At 40.6% G+C, this 26,051-nt stretch overlaps 1 protein-coding gene and 1 non-coding gene across 13 annotated transcripts in view; one reads left to right on the top strand and one right to left on the bottom strand.

Annotated features, from left to right (window-relative positions):
* Window positions 1-26,051, top strand: part of ACACA (acetyl-CoA carboxylase alpha) — a 286,320-nt gene that overhangs the window by 105,101 nt on the left and 155,168 nt on the right. For all 12 annotated transcript variants that reach the window (XM_061390286.1, XM_061390285.1, XM_061390289.1 and 9 more), the window contains 10 exons: window positions 1,524-1,630; window positions 4,574-4,684; window positions 12,113-12,322; window positions 16,921-17,091; window positions 18,466-18,627; window positions 18,995-19,158; window positions 22,881-23,031; window positions 23,782-23,885; window positions 24,994-25,075; window positions 25,736-25,881. In XM_061390286.1, the coding sequence (XP_061246270.1) occupies window positions 1,524-1,630; window positions 4,574-4,684; window positions 12,113-12,322; window positions 16,921-17,091; window positions 18,466-18,627; window positions 18,995-19,158; window positions 22,881-23,031; window positions 23,782-23,885; window positions 24,994-25,075; window positions 25,736-25,881 (1,408 nt within the window). The remainder of the gene's footprint in view (window positions 1-1,523; window positions 1,631-4,573; window positions 4,685-12,112; window positions 12,323-16,920; window positions 17,092-18,465; window positions 18,628-18,994; window positions 19,159-22,880; window positions 23,032-23,781; window positions 23,886-24,993; window positions 25,076-25,735; window positions 25,882-26,051) is intronic.
* LOC133233167 (U6atac minor spliceosomal RNA) lies at window positions 63-190 on the bottom strand. The gene has a single exon (XR_009731642.1). It is a non-coding gene; the product is annotated as a U6atac minor spliceosomal RNA (small nuclear RNA).

The following is a 26,051-nucleotide window of genomic DNA, read 5'->3' as shown; positions in this document are numbered from 1 at the left end:
TGCTTTAAAATGTATTAAATATTTGACAAGAAATAGAATCCAAGTTGATTGATTGGTAGCTTGTATCTCCTGGCTTAATTGCTGTATCTATGATTCTATCATGTCTTAAGCATATGCGTGTTGTCAGGCCCAAGAGCCTCTTCCATCTTTGTCAAGGGGAGTGCTAACCTTTGCTCCTTTCATACAACATCCTATCATGTCTTAAGAATGTAAATTTTGTACAAGGTTCAGAGACACTAAACGGTAATGTAAATGATCTTGGGACTTAATTTGGAAAAACTCTGAGGAAATTCATCTGCTTCTGTGGATTCAGATCTATGCTAGGATAGGTCTTCCTAGGCTAGGATCTTCCTCAGAGATGGTCTTCTTAGGTGGAATAGGCCTTTGAACTTGCCTGGGCGATGACTGAAATCACTAAGAAAAAGCTAAAACCCACTTACTTAGATATTTGCCTGCCAGTATTTTCTTTCTTTCTTTTTGTTTATTCAGTCTTTATATTTTGAAAATGTTTATATTGGCGTATAGTTGATTAACAATGTTGTGTTAGTTTCAGGTGTACAACAAAGTGATTCAGTCATGTGGATCCACGTATATAGTCTTTTTGGCCAGTATTTTCTTAATGTGAGCCCACAATCTGTTGACAGTTTGTTTTGCCTGTTTAATACCATTCAACCACTCATTTGCCCTGAAAACTGAGGTCAATAATCAACCTTTCTTCCAAGCATGCAGAAGCCTGAATTTTTTCTAAAAATGATTTATTCTTGACAGATCCCTTAAAGAGTGCCATGTGGATTATTAGAGCTGTCAGTGTTATGAACTTCTGTTTTTCGGTCCTCAAGCACAGGGAGCAGACACACACTAAAACCTCTTACAAATGGGAACTACCATTGTTTTGAGTCTAAACAGATTTGAACTCTTGTTACTCTGGCTCTCCAGGGGAATTGCAATATCCTTTCCAGACCTGCTGGGTCAAACAGTTTAAAATAAAAGGTTGAGTTTGTTCTTGTTTGAATGGAGAGGCTGTACCATTCCCCTTGTGGCTGAGTACAGGGACAGTCAGGAAGCTTGGCGTCATGACTCTGCTGAGGCCAATAAAACCGCCATTTCCATTTCCAAGGGCTCATAAAGATTGAATTATTTCTCAGACCTCTGGCCCTGGAGCAGGCCTGAACACACAAATCGAAGATCCTTTGCTTGCTGAGTTTCTGTGAGAAGTCTGGCATGCTTTTTTTTGTTTGTTTGTCTTGTATTCAGGTCCTTGCGTTTCTGTTTTGTTTTTTTTTAAGTTGCTGCCTATTATCTCTCTTGACTTTTTCCAGCATCAGAACCCAAGTGGCCAGATGTTGATATTAGGTAAATCCTGCTAACTCCAAGGACTGATCAGGGTTTTATGGTATTCTTCTTTCTCACATCTACCCTCAAGTTTGAATAAATATGAAAGCATTTTAAAGAAGGTGTAAGAAGAAAATCGACAAGAACAGAAATTCTTGTAGCTGCTTTTAAGTCACTGTTATCTATTGCAGGTCTTTGTGTGGACTGGCACGAAAATGATTTTTCAAAACGAATTTTAAATGTTCCTCAGGAACTATATGAAAAAGGTTATGTGAAGGATGTGGATGATGGGCTGAAGGTAGGTTACTAACTCTGGGGTGTGATCATGTTCAACGGACCAATTATAGTCCCAAATATGGGGATTTGGAGCCTGGTTTATGATATATACCCATGAGAGTGTTAGGGTTGTAAGACCAGGAGATGTAGTTTATGTAATAGAATGAGGAAGTGACCTACGTTTCACAAAAACAATTTAAATTTGTTTTGAAGCAAGCCACTCACCTGGACAGAACACTTCTTAGGTGGTTAAATCATAGCTTTAAGGAGGTCCTGATTCTTTCTCCACCACCTGTTAGAGTGTGTGTGTGTGTGTATGTGTGTGTGTGGGTGTGTGGTGGAGTTAGGGGCAAACCGCTTTTTTGCCCCACTTAAGTTCAGAACCAAGAACCCTGGCAGACAGAGATCAAAATGTCAGCTTTAATACGAACAGATATGGTGATGAAAATGTCCTAACTGTGCAGCAACAATCAGATTCGTAAAGTGAACATAAGTTAAGCAGGCTCACTCACTGGTTACTGGCAATGTGAGTAATCACAGAGACGGCTTTTGCCATTTAGTTTATTGTATGATTGAGAGCTGAGAAAGAACATGTGTTCTGTGTAGTGGGCTGATCTCAAAGGGGAAAAGGCTGAGCTATACATGCTCAGTTTCTCCTTCCAAACTGACAGATCAGAGTTCATTCTTTTTCCTTTGGAGAGGAGTGAGGGAGGGAGCTGATAGAGGCTGAAACTGTTCTTCTAATTATTGTCTGTCTATGTAGAAACATGCGCCGAAGCAAAAGGAGATCTTTTCTTCAACAGTATTTTTTCTTTCCTTCACAGTCCCCTCCAGTTATTTCTCCTTTCACTTTTTAACTAGTTGGAAGTGTCAGTTATGCCACCAGGGAGATGATCAAAGAGCTATGTTTTAGAAAAGCAAGCTACTCATGTTTGACTCATCTGCAAAAAATTCAAGAGGAATACTGCATATTCAACTGATTTTGCTCTGTTGCTTGCATTTCAAGTTAAGCATCCTGTAACCTCCTTAATAGGAAGAATTAATGTTTCCAATTGAATTGCTGATGTATGTCCTATTTGCTATAATTTGCAAAAGAGTAGAAACCCTTTGTAGGGAATTAGCTATATTGCTTATCAGTTAAAATTCCTTTTTTTCCTGGTTATAATATAAACATAAAATTTTTGCCAGCCTTTTTTGGTTCATAGATTCATTTAATGACAGTCTTTATTAATAGGTTCCCATAACTATAACTGTTACGATAGTTATGAAATTAGGGTCTTACCATATATATTGTTTTTATAATCCAAGATTTCTTCTTCCTATATATAAAAATTTTCCTCGTGGCATTAAAATTTTTCTAAAATACTTTAAATGGATGACCTGTGTCTAGAACTTATGTATGTATTTTAAAGGCCTGCCTTGTTCTTATATCATGTGGGCTCTCCTATTTTTTAGTCTTTCCCACATTTGTGCCTGCTTCTTCAATCATTTATCACCCACTGACTGAGTTCATGCTGATTTTGCTTGTAAGCATAGAAGTTAAGAGAATTTAGAAGAAATGGGACTATGAAGGATTTTCATGCCTAAAACTACTGACAAAAATTAAAATGGTCTTTTTCTGGTGACACATTTTTTAGATGTTTTTATAATGTAAACTATATAAGACTGGAATATTTCAACAAAGGAATGACTCAGTTGTTTTAAACTTTTGGTTAACTTTTCCCCAATCTGCTTTTTGCCTTAGCTACAATGTGGATATCTTCCATATTATTACATGTAAAGGCTACCTCAGACCTTTTAATAATAGCATAGCAATCTAATAAATAGGTATATCTTGACTTAATTGGCTCCTTGCTTAATGGATATATAATTAAATATTCGAAAAGTTTTGGGATCATCTCATAAAATACTGTAAATATGAAAAGCGCATTTAGGGCATTTGTTTAAAATTAGTTTTCTGACTATTAATGTTTTGGTATCTTGTTATTTTTATCTTTTATAAAAAGTCAAGTGAGAAAAAATTTCTGGATATGTGAGAATCCTGATTTGTTGAGTCTTCTATGTTGTCAGAAGATCAGAAGCTGTGCTGAGGTGGTCAGCTTATATTAAGTGAACTGCCTGTGTTTTCTTTGTCTTTTTTAAAACGAAAAGTTATGGAACAAAGAAAATGTACACTTTGGTAAATTTTTAAGAAATAAAAATTATGGTTAAGGCACAAATTCTTGCATATTATAAGAAATTCTAATAATACAGTAATATATACAGTAAAAAGTGAAAGTTTATATCTACTCATCTTCCCTTTATAAATCACCAGTGGTCGATAGTCTAGACTTGTTTTTTTGTACTTACATATGTAAGTGTATGAATGTGTACATAATTTTATGTATATATATGTATATATATATATGTGTGTGTGTGTGTATATATATAGTTTTACTTTGTTTTTGACCTATATGGGATTATTTTAGATTGAACCATACAAAATTGCCAATATAGAACCATTTTTTACCTACCAAAAAGTACAGTTTCTTTTGGGACTTTTCTGGTGGTCCAGTGGTTAAGAGTCTGCCTTGCAATGCAGGGGACTTTGTTTTGATCCCTGGTCAGGGAACTAAGGGCCCATGTGCCACAGAGCAACTGAGCCCACACACCACAGCCAGAGAGTCCATGGGCCACAGTGAAAGACCCCACATGCCACATCTGAGACCCATCACTGTTGAATAAATAAAGAAGTATTTTTTAAAAAAGGACAAACACAGTTTCTTTTGGATCAATCCATTACTGCAAATACTATTCTGGTACTTCTTTTCTCATCTAATACCGTATCTTCAGGATCTTTCTATTTTAATGTATATATATTAATAGACCTACCAGATGACAGCATTTTTTTAAAGGGAGAAAATGCCAATATTCTCCTTCTCTACTAATACCATTCTCACTTCAATTTTTCTCTTTCTTCTTGAAGGCAGCGGAGGAAGTTGGATATCCAGTAATGATCAAGGCCTCAGAAGGAGGAGGAGGGAAGGGAATCAGAAAAGTCAACAATGCAGATGACTTCCCTAACCTCTTCAGACAGGTGGAGTACAAGTTGTTGTTCTTTATTTGAACTAATATGTATATTAGAGATATGTGATTTAATTCACACTATAATTTGGATGTCCAGAAAATATTTAAATTTTTTGTTTGTGACTAATCTAATCATTCGCTTTAACCTCTACCTACTTAGTAGCAGGGGGAAAAAATATCAGTGAAATGTCCAATTCAATCTAAGGTTTTATTCATTTAGCTAATTCAAGCAGTCATTATTCTGTCTTATGTAAAACTGCTCAGTTTCTCAAATAGCTCTTCCCTATATGATTTGTATGGCTCATAGGCCTTCCTAGTAACAAGGAAGAGTCAGTACCTTCCTATGTTTTTGTGCCCTGCTTGTGCTGACATCTTAGATAAAGTGTGTAGAATGGTTAATTCCTGATCTGGATGCTCTTGGCTTGGCCTCACTCAGGCTCTCTGAAATTAAGTAATACTGAAAATTCTCCAAGCTAGGCTTCAACAGTACATAAACTGAGAACATCCAGATGTCCAAGCTGGATTTAGAAAAGGCAGAGGAACCAGAGATCAAATGGCCAACATCTGCTGGATCATAGAAAAAGCAAGAGAGTTCCAGAAAAACATCTACTTCTGCTTCATTGATTATGCCAAAGCCTTTGACTATGTGGATCACAACAAACTGGAAAATTCTTCAACAGATGGGAATACCAGACCACCTCACCTGCCTCCTCAAAATCTGTATGCAGGTTAAGAAGCAACAGTTAGAACCAGACATGGAACAATGGACTGGTTCCACATTGGGGAAGGAATACATCAAGGCTATATATTGTTACCTTGCTTATTTAACTTATATGCAGAGTACATCTTGCGAAATGCTGGGCTGGATGAGGCACAAGCTGGAATCAAGATTGCAGGGAGAAATATCAACCTCAGATATGCAGATGATACCACCCTTATGGCCAAAATTGAAGACGAACTAAAGGGCCTCTTGGTGAAGGTGAAAGAGTGAGTGAAAAAGCTGGCTTAAAACTCCACATTCAAAAAACTAAGATCATGGCATCTGGTCCCATCACCTCATGGGAAATAGATGGGGAAACAGTGGAAACAGTGACAGACTTTATGTTCTTGGGCTCCAAAATCACTGCAGATGGTGATTGTGGCCATGAAATTAAAAGACGCTTGTTCCTTGGAAGACAAGCTATGACCAACCTAGACAGCAAATTAAAAAGCAGGGACATTACTTTACCGGCAAAGGTCCGTCTAGTCAAAGCTATGTTTTTTCCAGCAGTCATGTATGGATGTGAGAGCTGGACCATAAGGCAACCTGAGTGCTGAAGGATTGATGCTTTTGAACTGTGGTGTTGGAGAAGACTCTTGAGAGTCCCTTGGACAGCAGGAAGATCAAACCAGTTCTGAATATTCAAGTTCTGAATATTCATTGGAAGGATTGATGATGAAACTCCAATACTTTGGCCACCTGATGCAAAGAACTGACTCATTAGAAAAAACCCTGATGCTAGGAAAGATTGAGGGCAGGAGGAGATGGGGGTGACAGAAGATGAGATGGTTGGATGGCATCACTGACTCAATGTACATGAGTTTAAGTAAGCTCCGGGAGTTGGTGATGGACAGGGAAGCCTAGTGTACTACAGTCCGTGGGGTCGCAAAAAGTTGAGCAGGACTGAGCAACTGAACTGAACTGAAAATTAAGTCAATAGAGGGGTTTAATGGCATCTTAGATGCAACTGAAGAAATAATTAGCAACTGGAAGGCAAGTCAGAAGAAAGCTCAGACTGAAGCATGAAGAGACAAAAAGGATGAAAAATACAGAAAAGAGCTTGTGAGAGATTATTTGCAAAGATGACCATGATATCTCTTTCCATCCCTATATATACTTCTTTTATAGTATGATTTCGCCTTCTTCCCATAAAGAAATAGTGACTTTTTTTCCTTCCACCCTTTGAGTTTTGGTTGACCTTGTGACTTGTGTTGGTTGACCAATAGAATACAGTAGAAATGGTGACTAGTTTCAAAACCAAAGCTGCAAGTGGTTTCTGGCTTCTGCCCTTGGCCTTTTGGAATGAACCTCAGACTCGCCTTGTGAAGAGCATAGTCTAGGCTTCTGGAAAAAGAGAGGCCACACAAAGCAGAGATGAATTGTCTCATCTGAGGCTTCCTAGACCTGACAGTTTCATCTATACCTTTGAGACATGTACATGAGTTCATATTAAACCTTCCAAGCTTAGTTAAGTTGCTAGATGGCTAACTCCCTGAATGGCTCCTAGCCAAGATCAGCAGAAGAACTGCCCAACTGGGCCCAGCTCAAATTGCTGTAAGCAAAGTGGTTAGTGCCCTAAGTCACTGAAATTTTGGTGGTTTGGTAGGCATCAATGCATAACTGACCTAAAAACTGATACCTAAATGTGTAATGCTGCCCTGGCAAAAAAAGTAACTAAACTACCGCACAATTGCACTCACCTCACATGCTAGTAAAGTAATGCTCAAAATTCTCCAAGCCAGGCTTCGGCAGTACGTGAACCGTGAACTTCCAGATGTTCAAGCTGGTTTTAGAAAAGGCAGAGGAACCAGAGATCAAATTGCCAACATCCGCTGGATCATTGAAAAAGCAAGAGAATTCCAGAAAAACATCTATTTCTGCTTTATTGACTATGCCAAAGCCTTTGACTGTGTGGATCACAATAAACTGTGGAAAATTCTGAAAGAGATGGGAATACCAGACCACCTGATCTGCCTCTTGAGAAACCTATATGCAGATCAGGAAGCAACAGTTAGAACTGGACATGGAACAACAGACTGGTTCCAAATAGGAAAAGGAGTACGTCAAGGCTGTATATTGTCACCCTGCTTATTTAACTTATATGCAGAGTACATCGTGAGAAACTCTGGGCTGGAAGAGGCACGAGCTGGAATCAAGATTGCCAGGAGAACTATCAATAACCTCAGATATGCAGATGACACCACCCTTATGGCAGAAAGTGAAGAGGAACTAAAAAGCTTCTTGATGAAAGTGAAAGAGGAGAGTGAAAAAGTTGACTTAAAGCTCAACATTCAGAAAACGAAGATCACTATTTCCCATCACTTCATGGGAAATAGATGGGGAAACTGTGGAAACAGTGTCAGACTTTATTTTTGGGGGGGCTCCAAAATCACTGCATATGGTGACTGCAGCCATGAAATTAAAAGACGCTTACTCCTTGGAAGAAAAGTTATGACCAACTTAGATAGCATATTGAAAAGCAGAGACGTTACTTTGCCAACAAAGGTCCGTCTAGTCAAGGCTATGGTTTTTCCAGTGGTCATGTATGAAAGTGAGAGTTGGACTGTGAAGAAAGCTAAGCACCGAAGAATTGATGCTTTTGAGCTGTGGTGTTGGAGAAGACTCTTGAGAGTCCCTTGGACTGCAAGGAGATCCAACCAGTCCATTCTGAAGGAGATCAGCTCTGGGATTTCTTTGGAAGGAATGATGCTAAAGCTGAAACTCCAGTACTTTGGCCACCTCATGTGAAGAGTTGACTCATTGGAAAAGACTCTGATGCTGGGAGGGATTGGGGGCAGGAGGAGAAGGGGACGACAGAGGATGAGATGGCATCACTGACTCAATGGACATGAGTCTGAGTAACTCCGGGAGTTGGTGATGGACAGGGAGGCCTGGCGTGCTGCGATTCATGGGGTCACAAAGAGTCGGACACAACTGAGTGACTGAACTAAACTGAACTGATGTGGCATTTGCTTTGAGACTGGCTCATAGGTGAAGTCTGGAAAAGATGGTAAGGAGCTTGGTAATGAAGCCTAGAGGAATGATAAAAAAACTTTTGGTGCAGGATGAAACGGAAATGAGGGGAAAGGTCACCCATCTTCTGTAATGATGAAACAGTTACCTGAGGTAATTTGGAAAGCAGAGACTGTACTGAACTCCTAGATCTACTTAAAGAGATCTTTTAGATAAAGTGTTAAAAGTATCTATTGAATGCTTATGATTGTTTTTTAACTATAAAAAAGAAGTGAACTAAAAAAGGTGTTCCAAACTTGTTGAGTTTAAAAATAGAGCTGTTTTTCATTACTGATCTCTCTGGTGCTGGCAAAAAATTTTCAAAGTAAAAAATGACTTCAGAGTAGAGCCCAAATCAAGAGTGCCTGGGAGATCCTTTAAAACCTCAGAAATAATTTAAGAGCTAGGAAAAAAAGGACTTCTAAGAATTTTAAAAACGTTGTCCCACAGCAGCCTGACATGCCCAAGGTATAGAGAGGTCTGTGCAGAAAAGTTATGGATATGTTTTTGGGGCAAGAAGTGAATTTTCAGTATGATTCATAGGAAACTCATAAACTTTTCAAGATACTTACATTGATGAATGTACCAAAGGGACTGCAAGGGACAGAGACAGTTCAAACTTTAAAGAGGCCTCAGAACTTTCAATTTCCTATGAATAGGAAGCAGACTGGGAAAGTTGTTCAGCTGTAAACATTAGTCATTTCTCATAGTAAGGGAGATTTTTCCGGACCCCGGAGGGCTTCTAAGAACAGAGGGGAACCATGGATTAGGAAGCCACTCCCAGGGATCAGAATTGGACCACAGAGAAAAGCAAAACAAATTCCATGCCTGTGGAGTAAGGAAACCTGACACCGTCTACCCATCTGGACTTCAGAATTGGTGTGGACCAGTGACTGTTACGGAGAAGGCAATGGCACCCCACTCCAGTACTCTTGCCTGGAAAATCCCATGGACGGAGGAGTCTGGTAGGCTGCAGTCCATGGGGTCGCTAAGAGTCGGACCTGACTGAGCAACTTTACTTTTACTTTTCACTTTCATGCATTGGAGAAGGAAATAGCAACCCACTCCAGTGTTCTTGCCTGGAGAATCCCAGGGATAACCTGGTGGGCTGCTGTCTCTGGGGTCGCACAGTCGGACACGACTGAAACGACTTAGCAGCAGCAGCAGTGACTGTTAATGTACTTCCTATTGTTTCTCCTTTGAATTGGAGTATTTTTTAATCCCCATTTTATCATTAAATGTTGGAAGTGTTGGGGACAGATAATTTGTCTTTTTAGTTCCCAGATCTTTGCAAAAATAGGAGGAGCTGCACCCAAGAAGTCTCTTTTGCTTGTAAACATGACTTGTTTCTCATGGGAAAATGGACCTTGGGCCTGATACCATGATTGGATGACTTTGGGGGTCTTGGGAGGGGGTGAGTCTGTTTTGCATGTGGGAAACATGTGAATTACTGCTAGAGGGCAGACCATAGTAGCTTGTTTGCAGAGATGGCTGCCATAACTCCTCCCGTCCTTGTTTGTACATCCCTTGGCAGTGTGACTTTGGCTTTTCTCCCATTAAGAGATGACATCTCTTTTCCCACCCCAAAAGCAGAGACATGACTTTGCCAACAAAGGTCCGTCTAATCAAAGCTATGGTTTTTTCAGTAGTCGTGTATGGATGTGAGAGTTGGAATATAAAGAAAGCTGAGAGCCAAAGAATTGATGCTTTTGAACTGTGGTGTTGGAGAAGACTCTTGAGAGTCCTAAAGGAAAGATTCTGTTGGCTGGTGGGTCTATGGAGCCTCAACTGGAACAGCTCATCTCTATTGCATGTGACCTCTCACCCTCCAGTAGGCTAAACTGAATCCTAAAGGAAATCAACCCTGAATATTCACTGAAAGAACTGATGCTGAAGCTGAAACTCCAATACTTTGGCCACCTGATGTGAAGAACTGACTCATTTGAAAAGACCCTGATGCTGGGAAAGTTTGAAGGCAGGAGGAGAAGGGGATGACAGAGGATGAGATGGTTGGATGGCATCACCGACTCAGTGGACATGAATTTGAGTAAGCTCCGGGAGTTGGTGGTGGACAGGGAAGCCTGGCGTGTTGCAGTCCATGGGGTCGCAAAGAGTCGGACACAACTGAGTGACTGAACTGAACTGAACTGAATCTTAGTTGGCCTTGTGGCTTGCTTAGACCATTAGAATGTGGCCAGAGTGGTATTGTGTAGGTTCTGGAGGCTAGTGCTTGTGTAGGTTTGCAGCTCTGTCTTCACCCACTTCTTAGAGCACTGCATTGAAGAAGGCCTGGTTTAGCCTACTGGAGGGTGAGAGGTCACATGCGGTAGAGATGAGCTGTTCCAGTTGAGGCTCCATAGACCCACCAGCCAACAGTTGACACAGACCGTCAGGCATTTGAATGAGACCATTCAGCCCCACTCAAGTCACCAGATGATGATATGCACATTGAGTGACCACAGGCACCACCAGAATTGCCTAGATGAGCACAGCATCACAAGCAAAGAAAATGGTTGGTGTCCTAAGCAAGCTGCTGAGTTTTGAGGTGACTTGTTATGTAACAGAACAGAGCATAAGAGATTTGGCACATAGAAGACAGTGAAATAATCTAACATTACGTACTTTGAGTCTCAGAGGAGAAGAGAGAGCAAATGGAGCAGAAGCAATGTTTGAAGAAATCATGGAATGGAAGCAACATTTGAAGCATCGTTACATCGTGATTGTCCTCAGTCATGTCCAAGTCTTTGTGACCCTGTAGCCCCCCATGCTCCTCCAGCCATGGGATTTTTCAGGCAAGAATACTGGAGTGGGCTGCTGTTTCCTCCTCCAGGGGCTCTTCGTGATTGAGGGATCAAATCCATGTCTTCAGCATTACAGGTGGATTCTTTACCTGCTGAGCCACTGGGGAAGAGACAACGGCTAAGAATCTTTCTGAACTAATGAACTAATGGCTCAAAATTTCTTGAAAAGGTATCAAGCTTAGACTTAAAAACCACGATGAACCCTGCAAGAAGTACAGAGAAAACCACATCTAAGCTTATCAGAGTAAATCTGCCACCTCACTCCCAGAAAAAAGAGAAAATCCTTAAGCAGCTGGAAAAAACAGATTACTTTCAAAGGAATGACAGTAAGATTGTTAGCTCTCATCTCAGTAGAAACCAGAAAACATTGGGGCATCTTTAAAGTGCCAAAAGAAAATGATTGCTAGTATAGACTTCTATATCTAATGGGAATCTGCTTCAAAACTGATGAAAGTTCTTTGACTACAACAATATGTAATGTAATGTGAACCAGGAAAGTTTTTTGTCTGGAGCAAATTGTACATTTGGCTGTTTGGAATTAATGGTAATACTTTGCCCTTTTCTGGAATTTGTGTGTGTTTTCATAATATTTTGTTCTTTGCCCTTATAACATGTGTTTAGGTATCCATCAGTTAATATTAGTTATATAGTTGAGAATACAGTATTTTAAGAATAGATGAGGGTATGAACTATATATATATATATATATAAATTTTTTCTGTGTATTTCTAACATGGTCCCTGACACTCCCAGGCATTTATTTGCCTATTGAAGTGGAAGCAGCTTATCAAAATAGAAGTACTTTTATCAAAATAGAAAAGTACTTACCCCTTAAGAATTTGTCCTATTTTCTTGTCTAATATAGGTTCAAGCTGAAGTTCCTGGGTCTCCTATCTTTGTCATGAGACTAGCCAAACAGTCTCGTCATCTGGAGGTGCAGATCTTAGCAGATCAGTATGGCAATGCTATCTCTTTGTTTGGTCGTGATTGCTCTGTGCAACGCAGGCATCAGAAGATTATTGAAGAAGCTCCTGCTGCTATTGCTACTCCAGCAGTATTTGAACATATGGAACAGGTATGTATGTGAAAAGCTCAAAGTTTTGTTTTCTTGCACAGAACTACTACTCATTTAATTCATATGCCCATCTGAGAATAGTGGAATATCAGGCAGTGATTCTAGATAATTGATAAGTTCTATCCTTCAAGACGGAGAAGGCAATGGCACCCCACTCCAGTACTCTTGCCTGGAAAATCCCATGGACGGAGAAGCCTGGTAGGCTGCAGTCCGTGGGTCGCTAAGAGTCAGACCCGACTGAGCGACTTCACTTTCACTTTTCATTTTCATGCATTGGAGAAGGAAATAGCAACCCACTCCAGTGTTCTTGCCTGGAGAATCCCAGGGACGGGGGAGCCTGGTGGGCTGCCATCTATGGGGTCACACAGAGTCAGACACGACTGAAGCGACTTAGCAGCAGTAGCAGCAGCATTCTTTAAGAGGGAGAGGACATAGATATATCTATGGCTGATTCATGTTGATGTATGACAGAAACCAACACAATATTGTAAAGCAATTGTCATCCAATTAAAAGTACATTTTAGAAAGTATTCTTTACCTAGAGGAAAAATAAAAATTCCGCTTTTCTCCCTCTAGTAGAGATGCCAGTGAACACTTCAAACTCTAAATTAGTTAATGCTTTTGACAAAAAATTTCAGTGTACTATTTTGAGAAGGGATAAAGACATTTTTGGGGATCTTTAATCTTATTGTTTGGTTCTTTAATAAGCACGTGATAAACTGGTGGTTAAGCTGGTAGTTCCATTTTCTAGATTGATTATCCCTCAGTCTTCAGATGCATTTATTCAAGTCCTTTATCTCTTAAAAGGTACTCTAAGTAGCTTTCAAGTTTACATATTCTGTATTATTTTATGAAAAAAAGAATCTCTCAGCAGTTTTATAGGGTCCCTTGGAATTAGCTGTAGTTTAGAAATCTGAACATGGTCTTTTTTGGAACTCAATCTTCATCTTATTGAACATATGTTTTCCATTTCTATTTTTACCCCTGGATTCCCAAGAAGCTAAATATATGGTTGTCTGTGTTTTTACATTTCATTTCTACGTGTGTATGTTTGTGTGTGTATTGAGATTTATTCTTTAACTACTATTAGTAGTTAAAGTAGTAGTAAAGTGACCTCCAAAATACAGTGGCTTAGGGAGTCCTCTCGTGGCTTAGTGATTAGGATCCTGGGCTTTCAGGTTCAGGAATTGAACCTGCCATGGCCAGGTTCAATCCCTTGTTGGTGAACAGGGATCCTGCAAGCCATTCAGTGTGGCCAAAGATAAAAAACAAATATAAAACTCCCAAAATACACATTTCAGTTCAGTTGCTCAATCATGCCTGACTCTTTGTGACCCTATGAACCACAGCACACCAGACCTCCCTGGTCATCACCAACTCCCTGAGTTTACCCAACCTCATGTCCATTGAGTCAGTGATACCATCCAACCATCTCATCCTCTGTCGTCCCCTTCTCCTCCTGCCTTCAATCTTTCCCAGCATCAGGGTTTTTTCAAATGGGTTAGCTCTTTGCATCAGGTGGCCAAAGTATTGGAGTTTCCGCTTCAACATCAGTCCTTCCAATGAACACCCAGGACTGATCTCCTTTAGGATGGACTGGTTGGATCTCCTTGCAGTCTAAGGACTCTCAAGAGTCTTCTCCAGCACCACAGTTCAAAAGCATCAATTCTTTGGCACTCAGCTTTCTTTATAGTCCAACTCTCACATCCATACATGACTACTGAAAAAACCATAGCCTAATTAGAAGGATCTTTGTTGACAAAGTAAAGTCTTTGCTTTTTAATACGCTGTCTAGGTTGGTCATAACTTTCCTTCCAAGGAGTAAGCGTCTTTTAATTTCATGGCTGCAATCACCATCTGCAGTGATTTTGGAGCCCAAAAAATAAAGTCAGCCACTGTTTCCACTGTTTCCCCATCTATTTGCCATGAAGTGATGGGACCGGATGCCATGATCTTAGATTTCTGAATGTTGAATTTTAAGCCCGGGTCTCCTGCATTGCAGGTGTGTTCTTTACTGACTGAGCCACAAGGGAAGGCCATTTCGTAGAAGAGAACAGCAAACTATAGCTAGCAAGCAAAATCCAGCCTGTCACCTGTTTTGTCAACAAAATTTTTTTGTAACACAGCTTGCTAATTTATTTATCTATTATCTATGGCTGTTTTATCTCTGCAGTGACAAAATTGAGTCATTGTGACAGACACTCTATGGCCCACAAAGCTGAACATAATTATTAATTGCCTTTTACTGAAAGTTTGCCAACCCTTGTCTTAAGGTGTCATCATCTTCATTATTAAAGCTGGCCTACAAGAACTTGTTCACATTGTAGTGTGTTGGCGGGGGGGAAGAGAGGACTTGGAAGACAAGCTTGTATACCTATGGCTGATTGATGCTGATGTGTGGCAAAAACCATCACAGTGTTCTTTATCCTCCAATTAAAATTAATTAATTAATTAAGTGAGATCCAGAAGTCACACATCTTACTTCTGCTCACTTTTCACCGGACAAAATTCAGTTATACAATCACACCTAGCTGCATTGGCTGTTAGGAGTTGTAATTACTGGTTGAGCAGCCTTATGCTCAGCTGAAATTCAGGAGATTGTATTGCTAAATGAATGACGCAAAGAAAAGTTACTGGAGGGCATTTAACATTCTGTGTCTCAGTCCGCTCCTCTGGCTACCCATTATCCTTTCACACCCTTTTTCTTACTCTTAGAACTTACTTAGCCTTCCCCCATAGAAGACAGCCCCAGGTCCCATCCAGTTAACTATGTTCAACCCAAAGTCCAGGCTCTCTGGATGGTGTGCAGCCCTCTCTTATATGTGCATGTAGCTTTTTATGGACCAGTAATCACAAATTACCTTGTGACACCTCCTTTCGCCTTATATAGTGCTGAGTAGGAACAGGATGGCTCCCATTTAGAAAAAAAGAATGAAAAACAGACAATAATCACTGGTCCACAGCAGTTATCACATTCTTGTAGGCAGGGATTGTGGTCATTTCCTGTCATGCGGTGGAGTAATTCCTCAGCGAGCCCTCTGACTCCCCTTGGTTCTGCTGTCTGAAAGTAAATTCTTTGCCCATCTTTAAGGCCTTATTCTCTAGGATGTTCTTCCTTGTTCACCTCCCTCTGTGGTTGAGCTTGGGTGATCATGCCTTCTTTAGAAGAACTTTCCCAGCTCACCTCCTGAGTGCAGGATTGGGGCCACAAAGATTACTGAGATTATCAGTTGTGGGTTTGGAAAGCCAGGTTTTTGGTATGTTTAGCAATATGATTCATTCAAAACTGAGTAAGTTTCAGGACTCCTTGCTTCTCGTCAGCTTCACGTAGGAGTAATCATACCCAAGGTTTCTCTGGACATAATGTTTTCCTCTTTATTTACCACCTTCTGCGTTCAGCCCTTCTTCTCTCCTCCATTCAGTAAGACTACCTCGAGGCCAGCTGAAACTACAGCAGCCACCCTTGATCTCATCTTTGACAGTGGGTTGCTTCAAGGCAAAATTATCATCTTTGGTTTAGGAATGCAAAGCCTTTTGGTTTTTTCACATTCTGACTTTTTCTAGCCATTTTTCCTAGGGCTTAGTTGGTATTTTGTTTGCATTCCAAGTTACTTTAGGAGACAGTTTACCAAATGTGTGTGTGTTTGCCTCGGTGTGTGGCTTGCAGTATCTTAGTTCCCCAACCAGGAATCAAACTCATGCCCTCTGCAGTAGACATGTGGAGTCTTAACCACTGTACTGCCAGGGAAGTCCCTCCAAACGTTTTCTTATGCCTCACAAGGAGGTCACCAGTTTTCCAGTTTGCAGTATCTGTTTCCTTGAGAGCTGCTACCCTATTTTTAACTCAGTATCACATCAGTTTTTTTTAACAGCAACATCCTTCCTGAATTTAATAGTTTCTGTATTGATTAGGGTACAGGTTAAGCTATTATAGTAACGAAATCTAAAAAATACACCGCACAATAGGTTAGAAATTTATTTTCCCTTTCATTCATAACCTGAGGTGATTAGGACCATTCTGCTCCACGAGACCATTTTGGGATTCAGGTTCTTTCTGTTTGGTTTTGTCACTCTTAGTATGTTCTCAGCTGCATGATGAGACAGGCTTGCAGTGTCATGACCACATTCCAGTCCGTAGAAAGGAAAAAGCTGAGAATAGAGGGTAAGCAATTCCTTTTCAAAGCATGAATCAGGGATTACCCTTCACCCACCCATTCTGACATTGCATTCGTTAAAACTTTGTCACTTGCTGTCAGAGTGGAAAATAGTCTCTAGCTGGACACCCACGTTTCTAGGAAGAATACTGGAAATACAGTGACGACTCTGCCATGGTGCTTTAGCTTTCCTGCATAAGGTGGGATTACCTATGACCCCAAGTGGAAAATACTGTTTTCACTCAGCTTTGAACTGAGTTTGTCATCCATGTATAGGAATCTTGTGTAATAATCAAAGAGGGTGAAATTTACTCTCATATGGCGACAAGCCTTTGGTGGTTCTTATAAACACTGGCTCTTTGAGAGGGAGAAGCTTCAGACGAGCAGTGGGCCATCCACTGGATCAGGTGAGGTACTTAGATTGGCTTTTCTTTCTTCTTTGAGTGTGCGGTGAAACTTGCCAGGATGGTTGGTTATGTGAGTGCAGGGACTGTGGAATACCTCTACAGCCAGGATGGCAGCTTCTACTTTCTGGAACTGAACCCTCGGCTACAGGTGGAGCACCCCTGTACAGAGATGGTGGCCGATGTCAACCTCCCTGCTGCGCAGCTCCAGGTGAGTCACCCTGCTCTCGGCTCAGAGGGTTGCCTAGAGAAGTTTGGAATGACAAATGCACGCCAAACTGGCTCAACCAGCCTTTGTTAAGAGGAAAGTGCCTCCTATCCAAGTCTCATGTGATGCTCCTCTCTTGCGCTGGATGGCTTGGGATGTGTGGGTGGGTTTTCCTGATATGGAGCAATTCTGGAGTATTACTTTTTAGCCTGACACATCTGATATAAAGTGTCATATTTTTGCAAGACCCTTTACAAATAATATGCTATATTTAGCTGTTTCAATTCTGGGAAACCTTACTTTTTAATTGTCCTCTATTCCTTTTTCCTCCCTGGAGAAGGAAATGGCAACCCATTCCAGTATTCTTGCCTGGAAAATCCCATGGGGCAGAGGAGCCTGGAGGACTACAGTCCACTGGGTCATTTTTTTAAGTTTCCCTGGTGGCTCAGTGGTAAAGAATCCACCTGCCAATGTGGCAGATGTGGATTTGATCTCTAGTTTGGGAAGATCCCCTGGAGAAGGAAATGGCAACCCACTCCAGTATTCTTGCCTGGGAAATCCCACGGGGCAGAGGAGTCTGGTGGGCTACAGTCCATGGGGTCACAAAAGAGCTGGATCTGGCCTAGTGACTAAACAGCAGCTTCTTTTTTCCTAGTGTTATAAATTGAAGTAATTCCACTTCAGAGTGGTGGCTGAGGTTTCTCCTGGCAAGAGTGTGGCAGCACACACTTCTGTTTATAATGTTTACAGTGCCACTGTTAATATTATTTTCTCCATTCTGCCCAGGAAACAGCTGCTGTGGGAAGCAGTAATAGCTGATGATGAAGTTTGATTTGATTTGTAAATACATATTCTTTGTCCACAATGGGAACCCCTTTTGGTCCCCAGTGGTCCCTATTAAGGAACCCAGGAAACGAAGACTTACGTATATAAATCTACTTTTTCCATTGATTTGTGGGGATAATTTGGAGGTAATTATGACATAGTTAGGACTTTTTAGCTGTCTGAACTTCTTGGAGAGCCACTGACATTGACTTTTCCCTTGGATATTTTCATTCTGATTAAAAATGTCGTATTTTTGAAAGACACTTTACAAATAAGGGTGATGGAGAAAGGACGATTAGAGGGAAGCTCATGTCTATTGCATTAGGGATTTGGGGACTTTTTAAGAAGTGGGAAGTAATTAACACCTTCTGTGTGTTTTGTTTCAAGTAATTTAGAGTTGCTTATTCAATGATGTAGAATGTAGACTACAAAAACAAAGTGTTTTAGGTGGTGGCTACTCAAGTGAAAAGTCTTTTCTGTCATCTGATAGCCTCCACGTTTTAAGGGAAGTAACTGTGAAAGATGAGTGATGTGTGTTTTATTACCTTTCAGATTGCCATGGGGATCCCTCTGTACAGAATCAAGGATATCCGAATGATGTACGGGGTCTCTCCCTGGGGCGATGCTCCCATTGATTTTGAAAATTCGGCTCACGTTCCTTGCCCAAGGGGCCATGTTATTGCTGCTCGTATCACTAGTGAAAATCCAGATGAGGTAACCCATCACTTAAAAGGTTTACACTTTTTTTTCCCCCCACTGTGAACTTTAATATTAAGATGCTATCTGAGGGCATATCTGAAGTATCTTGAGACCTCCCCTGGAGAGGGAAATTTATAGAGGCTTCATCGGAGCAGACACGTAAGTGGTCACTGTTCCACTGGTCATTCAGTCCTACCTCAGTCACCGTCGAGTGCTCAGTGGGTCTGTAGCGCTGGACCTTAGCCCGAAAGCCTTCATGACTTTTGTGTGTCATTTCCACTTTCCTGTGTGTATGCGATTACATAGAACCTGACCAGTGAGTATATGCATGTTCTCTTTCTTGTAAATATAATATCATTTCATATTCTTCACTCCCTAACAGGGTTTTAAGCCCAGCTCAGGAACAGTTCAAGAGCTGAATTTTCGCAGCAATAAGAACGTTTGGGGTTATTTCAGTGTTGCTGCTGCAGGAGGGCTTCATGAATTTGCTGATTCTCAGTTTGGTCACTGCTTTTCCTGGGGAGAAAACCGAGAGGAAGCAATTTCGTGAGTATAATCGCATGTGGTTGCATTTCAAAAAATAAACTTGTGGTAATCTTCAGTGAATTGTGAGCATGGGAAAGGGAATTGTGTATTGCTGTAGAAGTACTTATACGGGTAACCTTCTTGAAGAAATACATCTTCAATTGTAGTTGCATTCATGTTGTATTAAGTTTATGCAGTGTTTGGCAGATGTTTTTCTGTTACTCTGAGCCTTTTCAAGTGATTTTTTGTTTTCATGTGTTTTTGATCAACTTATAAAATTGATTACTCTAAAGATGTCATATTTTTCTGTAGAAATAGTATTGTTATTTGGGGCAGAAGTAGATTTTTCACTAAGATCTTGGTATCTTATATCATGGATAAGATCCATTATTTGTCATCAAAATAAAGGTATAGCTATATATGTCCTGTAGTCATTTAAAATAATAAAGTTAAGCTGCTTATTACATGAAAAGGGCTTAAGGGAACTGTCCACGTCACTTTATATGAGGGACCTCAATGTGCTATGAAATATACGCACAACTTACAATATAACTAGTATATCATAGGTATTAGTTAATATTTCTATTAGCATAAACATTTAATATTTAATATTAAGTTTTGCTTGCCTGAAAAGTAGGGCCCTAAGAGGTGATTTTGACAAGTTAGATGTTTTAAAATGTCTATCCAAAATTGATTTACCTGTTTTATATTTTTTAATTGTCGATTGACTTTCACCAAGGATTTAATACTATTCCTTTGACTTTTAACCTGTACACCTAGATTATATAATCAGTAAACACTTATTAATAATGTTTTCAGAAGTTGGGAAATCTGTTTTTCTGTATTTTGTGCTCTACAAAGCAGTGCTCCCAGAAAAACCATCCGCCTTTTGTATCCTGCTTTGCCAAAGTGAAGAATATAAGCTTAATGTTATTAATAAACTAAAATATAAACCTAATGTTATGAAGAAACTGGAGCTTGCAAACTGGTGGTTTTCTGGCTAGTCACAGCCACTGATGTGTTTTGATTGGCTTATAGAGTATTGTTTAAAAATTGGGAGGTTGAAATAAATACATGCATTTCTGCCATCTCTTGAAAAAAATGGGGTGACAATACCATTGGTTTTATATTCCACTTGGCCAAAGTTAACTGAACCTTTGTGTGACTGCTTCTTTTAGAGGAAACACAAACTCTCTAGTTCACACAGTCCCCCGTCCAGCCTGCCTCATTCGTTTACATCCCCAGAGTGGCCGCTATTGATATTTAGGTTTCCAGTCTTGATTGGCAGGCCACCAAGCCTTCCCTCCAGGACATGTCATATGACTTGCTCCAAAAGTCTTGCTCCTTACTTCCCAACCTGCTCTGGACATTTATCTGCAGTGTAAAGCTACCAGGCTAACATTGAGCATGTGAAAATTATGGTCTCTGCAATAAGCTTGCTTTCTTTTTAAAAATATTTTATCTATTTATTTGGCTTCATCAGGTCTTAGTTGTGGCACTTGGGGTCTTTATTGTGGCTCAGGACTCTCTAGTTGTGGCACGTGGGCTCTGGAGCACACGGGCTGAGTTGCCCTGCAGCGTGTGGGATCTTAGTTCCCAAGCCAGGGATCGAACCCATGGCCCTTGCATTGCAAGGTGGAGTCTTACTGAACCAGCAGGGAAATCCTGAAGCTTGCATCTTGATACCATGCCGGAGTTCATTCTTCAGTTCAGAGTTTGTTTCTTCTTTCTTCATGACATTAGGCTTATATTCTTGAGATTGGTGTTCACTACTCTTCTCTAGACTAGTCCCAGCCCATGTTTCCCTTATTATTTTCCATGGATTGTAATCTAAATACCATGAGAACAGAACGGTGTATGTCTCATTGCTGTGGTGTCCCCTGCATGTAGTGAGTGCTCTGTCAGTGTTGAACGAGTGGACTTGCCCCTCATCCTTGTCCTCATCACTGTCTGCTTCAGTTGTAACATTCCCGGTACACAACCCCTCTTTACTTCCTTTTCCCCTTTGTTTCTGCTGTTCCCTCTCTCCATTCATTCATTTACTCCATTCAACAAATACTTCCTGAAAATCTTAATGCTTCTTGCAATATAACGAGGACCACCATAGGGTCTGTGCCATCATGGAACTTAGTGATCCAGGGTAAGAGAGGCAAGTTAGCCATTGAACAGAACGTAGGAGGTGCCGTCTCTGATAGTGAGATTACGTGAGGGTGTTACAGGAGTGTAGAGCTGAGTCAGCTAACTCCATCCAGAATGGGTCAGGGAAGGTTTCCCAAAAGGAAGGGACATCTAGACTCATATCTGAAATGTGTAGAGGAATCAGCCAGGCCAAGAGAGGGCGAAGAGAGGAGGCTGGAGGTGGGAAACAGGGTAATATTCTTGGCTGAGAACTCATGGACCACCTGGAAGAATATTTCTGTCACAGTCGTAATCTTAGCTTTACTTTTATTGCATTTCAGATCGCATATTCTTGTTTTTCTTAATTGAGGAGTGGTTGGTTTACAGTGTTGTCTTAGTTTCAGGTGTACAGTAAAGTGATTCAGTTTTTTAATATATATTATTTCAGATTATTTTCCATTATAGGTAATTATAAGATGTTGACTGTAATTCCCTGTGCTATGCAATAGATCAATATTGCTTATCTATTTTAGGTATAGCAGTTTGTATCTATTAATCTCACACCCCTAATTTACCCCTCCCCACTCCCTTTCCCCTTTGGTAACCATTAAGTTTGTTTTCTATGTCAGATCTTACGTTCTTTGTGAAACCAAAGGGAGGCAGGTTTTCTCCTTTCTTAGAACCCCTTGGTGCTTTGCTTTTATCTCTCTACTGGTATTTATGATATTCTACCATAAATGTTTAAAGTGATTACTGTCTCCACATTCTCTCACCCTTAAGAGCTTAGTATGTGTCTTGGGTCTGTGAGATGCATAATAAATGTCAAAGTTATACTGGGAAAAAGCTCACAGTATTGAAATCTTGTTAAAATGTGGTTATCTAACACTTAATTGGGAAGTAAGCAAAGTAATGAGCAACTCATTCTATAGTTGGCTAAAACACAGCTTAAAAAAAAGAAACACTCTCACATGTAGTGTCAGGCTGATCCCCAACTTTCTCTAGCCGGTTACCTTCATTGTATGGAAACCTTAAAGTTAAGGTCTTAGTGTTTGTAAAAATTCATTGAACAGTATACTTAAAATAAGTATATTTTATTATATGTAAATTTTACTTAGATCAAATAAAAAGGGTTTAAGAAGGGGAGAATTATGCCCTAATTCTAGTTAACCAGCAGTCAATGAATGGAATGATGGAAACAGTGAAAATGAAGAGTGGTTTGCAGATAATTTCATACATTGGAGAAGGAAATGGCAACCCACTCCAGTGTTCTTGCCTGGAGAACCCCAGGGATGGAAGAGCCTGGTGGGCTGTCGTCTATGGGGTCACACAGTCGGATACGACTGAAGTGACTTAGCAGCAATAATTTGTTCTGTGTTCTGTATAACGAAGTGTCTGTGATCTGCTGATGCTCAGATGGTCAGATAAGTCAGACTCACAAGTTTGCTGACTTCTTGAAAATTCTGTCTGGAATGAGCACATGTGTATCTTGTACCCTCGTTTGTTCTTGGAACTGTTTCTTTCCCCTCCCTCCTAAGACCCCAAAGGGATGAAATAGTTCTTGAAAATAGTTGGAAAACAGTAGGACATTTGTTGCTGAAACAGATCTGCTTCTGTCCTTCTCCCAGAAACATGGTGGTGGCTTTGAAGGAGCTGTCTATCCGGGGCGACTTCCGGACCACAGTCGAGTACCTGATCAAACTGCTGGAGACTGAAAGCTTTCAGTTGAACAGAATTGACACGGGCTGGCTGGACAGACTGATAGCAGAAAAAGTACAGGTGGGTATTTCTCCACTTACAGCTTCTGGGATTGGGTTTTTATAGGCTTGTGATGAGATCAGTCCATGCCATTAGATAAAATTTATTTGATTCTAATACAAATGGTTCTAGGTCTGTGTGTAAAAGTCTAGGAGTCAGTGTGAGTTTAGCACTGTAAGCATTCTTGTGCCTTGTGACACAGTCATTGTATAGGTTGTTGTATAGTATTACTTCCAAAGATATAGTTGAAGAGAGGCGTGCAGAGATTGAAATTCTTTCTTTCTTCACTTGATATTAAATGTGGTTGAGTTCTAGCTGTCTCCAAGTACTGATGAGAGGGCTTCATTTTAATCAACAGAAGTTACCCTTTGTTCCTGAACTGCTGGGCTCATATAAATTACTCAATTTTGTATAAAATTGTTGGATTCATGTGTATTACCTGGAGGTAGTTTATACACCATTTTTCTTTGAGATTATCAGTAGCCAAATCTTTGCACTTTTTAAAAATTTATTTGTGACAGAAGTTTGTTTTTGAGCTAGTCTCCAATTGGCTCAGTGGAAAATCTTAGGAGGGTGAGGGGAAAGGTGTTTTTCATTTCTATTCAAATTCCAAAAATGTGTTTTTGTCTCAAAAATCAGTTGGATAACAAGGATGGAGATTCTCAGTGGTCGCCGATTCTTCAAGCACATTTGAGCCTTGTTTAAATTAAGGGGCCATGGTGCCAAGTGACTGACTCCGCTTTTGATTTGCCCTCTTTTCGTCCCTTTCAGGCGGAGCGACCTGACACCATGCTGGGAGTTGTCTGTGGGGCTCTCCATGTGGCAGACGTGAGCCTGCGGAATAGCATCTCCAACTTCCTTCACTCCTTAGAGAGGTAGGCTTGGCATTCCGTGTTCCGTGCAGGCTAAGCCGTGGTCCTGAGTACGGGACTGATGTTCAGAGACCCGTTTATTCTTCTGTCTGTCACTGGCAGCTTGTGAGTGCTACTTGTTCACTGACCGTGGGGGCAGGGGCAGGGAGGAGAAGGGATGCAGGAGTTGATGGCAAATGGTTTGGGAGCTTTAAGTGTAGATTCTAGAAATTGGTTTATACCATGGTTAGAATTGGTTGCTTTGTAAAAACTGAAATCTTCCTGTATGGTACAAGCATCTAATCTCTCTGAGCCCTGGTGATAAAAATCTGGTGTTTTTCTCTAGTAAGGCACCCTGAATACTTCATATATTACCTGCAGCACCTTTCAGGAATTAATAATTGAGGCTCATATTCATGATGACCTCACAAGTCTTTCAAGTATAGGATCAGACTGTGTGTGGCTAAACGTATTTCCAGCACTGGTTCTGGAAACTAAGCTCTGCCTCCAAGTCCCTGGAGGAATTGTCCACAAGGCTAATCGTTTAAAGCACTTTATCACAGGCATTTTAATTCAACTGAGATTTCATTCGTCTTACCATGAAGATCTCTCACTATGTTGCACTGACGCTCAGTGTGAACAGGTAATATATTTACATGGGTCAGAATTCAAAAGGCACTAAAAGATGCATAGCAATGAGTCTCCTCCTTACCTCTGTTTCCTGGCCACCTAGTTTCCTTCCCTATAATCAGCCTGTTTTTATTTTCTGTTATCTTTTCAGATATATGGTAGATACATATAAGCATATATATGTAATATTTGTTCCTTCCCACCTCCATTTTTTTTTAATCACAAGTGATCGCATACTGTGAAACTATCCTGTACAATTTCACTTGCTTTTTTAATTTAACAGTGTGTTTTAGAGAGTTTCATATTAGTGCATAAAAGACTTCACCTTTTTAATGGCTGCATAATACTCATTTATGTGGCTTTTTCAAAATTTATATCTCTATCTCTTACTGATGGTCCTTTGGGTTGTTTTCAGTCTTGATATTCCAGGAAATGCTATAGCCAATCACCTTTGAGAATTTTTAGAACTTTCAGAAGTAGCTCTCATGTTGCTATCTTTCAGGGGTCAAGTCCTCTCTGCTCATACCCTTCTGAATACAGTAGATGTTGAACTTATCTACGAGGGAGTGAAGTATGTACTGAAGGTATGCTGAGCCTCATAAAGTCTGTGCTGTCTTTTTTTGTCTCTGTCTTTGTCAGCGTGCTTCCTTTAGGTCAGGTGGTGGAGGGAAATTTTGGTTTCTTGCAGGGCTGGGCGTTAGTGAAATTACGGTCATTATTAGTGTCAGTAGCCTGTGTCAAAGCAGTACTTGATGAGTCTCTGAAAATATTTTTGCTGTTGTTCAACTTCACATGTGCAACCAAGACATGAAGGAGACAGAACCATCAGAGCAGGGAGATGGCTCTCAGGTCCCCTCTTTCCTTGCGGCAGGGCTGAGCCGCGCCCACAGCACTAGTGCTCAGACACCAGTGCCATGAATTTCTGTCCTCTCCAACAGAGCTTCCTTTAGCTATTTTTATTTATTTATTTTATTTGGCTGCATTGGGTTTTACTTGGAGCGTGCAGGATCTTTAACTGAGTCATGGAAACTCTTAGTTGTGGCATATGGGATCTAATTCCCTGACCAGGGATTGAACCTGGGCCTCTTGCATTGGGGGCTTGGAGTCTCAGCCACTGGACCACCAGGAAAGTCCCATCTGATGGAGCTTGCTCACCTCAATGTCTGAGGTACTGAAATTTTGTCTGGTACTCTCCCTGGAAGGAACAGACTGACTTGTCTCTTTGGTTTCTCATTTCTTAACAGGTGACTCGACAGTCCCCGAACTCCTACGTGGTGATCATGAACGGCTCGTGTGTGGAAGTAGACGTGCATCGACTGAGCGACGGTGGACTGCTCTTGTCCTATGACGGCAGCAGTTACACCACGTACATGAAGGAGGAGGTGGATAGGTGAGTGGCTCTTTGGGCTCCATTTGCTGATCATTGCACCAACCTTTTCTCTCAGTAGGCGTGTTTAACTCTTGAGGTTTTCAAGGTCTTTTGGGGAAGTCTATTCTAATTTTTTTAAAAATAATACATGTACCTAATAAAAATTTCAAGAGTATCAGAAGTCATTTAAA

The sequence above is a fragment of the Bos javanicus genome, chromosome 19, assembly GCF_032452875.1.
Source record: "Bos javanicus breed banteng chromosome 19, ARS-OSU_banteng_1.0, whole genome shotgun sequence".
NCBI classification, from domain to species: Eukaryota; Metazoa; Chordata; class Mammalia; order Artiodactyla; family Bovidae; genus Bos; species Bos javanicus.
Note: the sequence above shows the minus strand (reverse complement) of the source record. Positions and strands in the feature narration are given on the sequence as shown.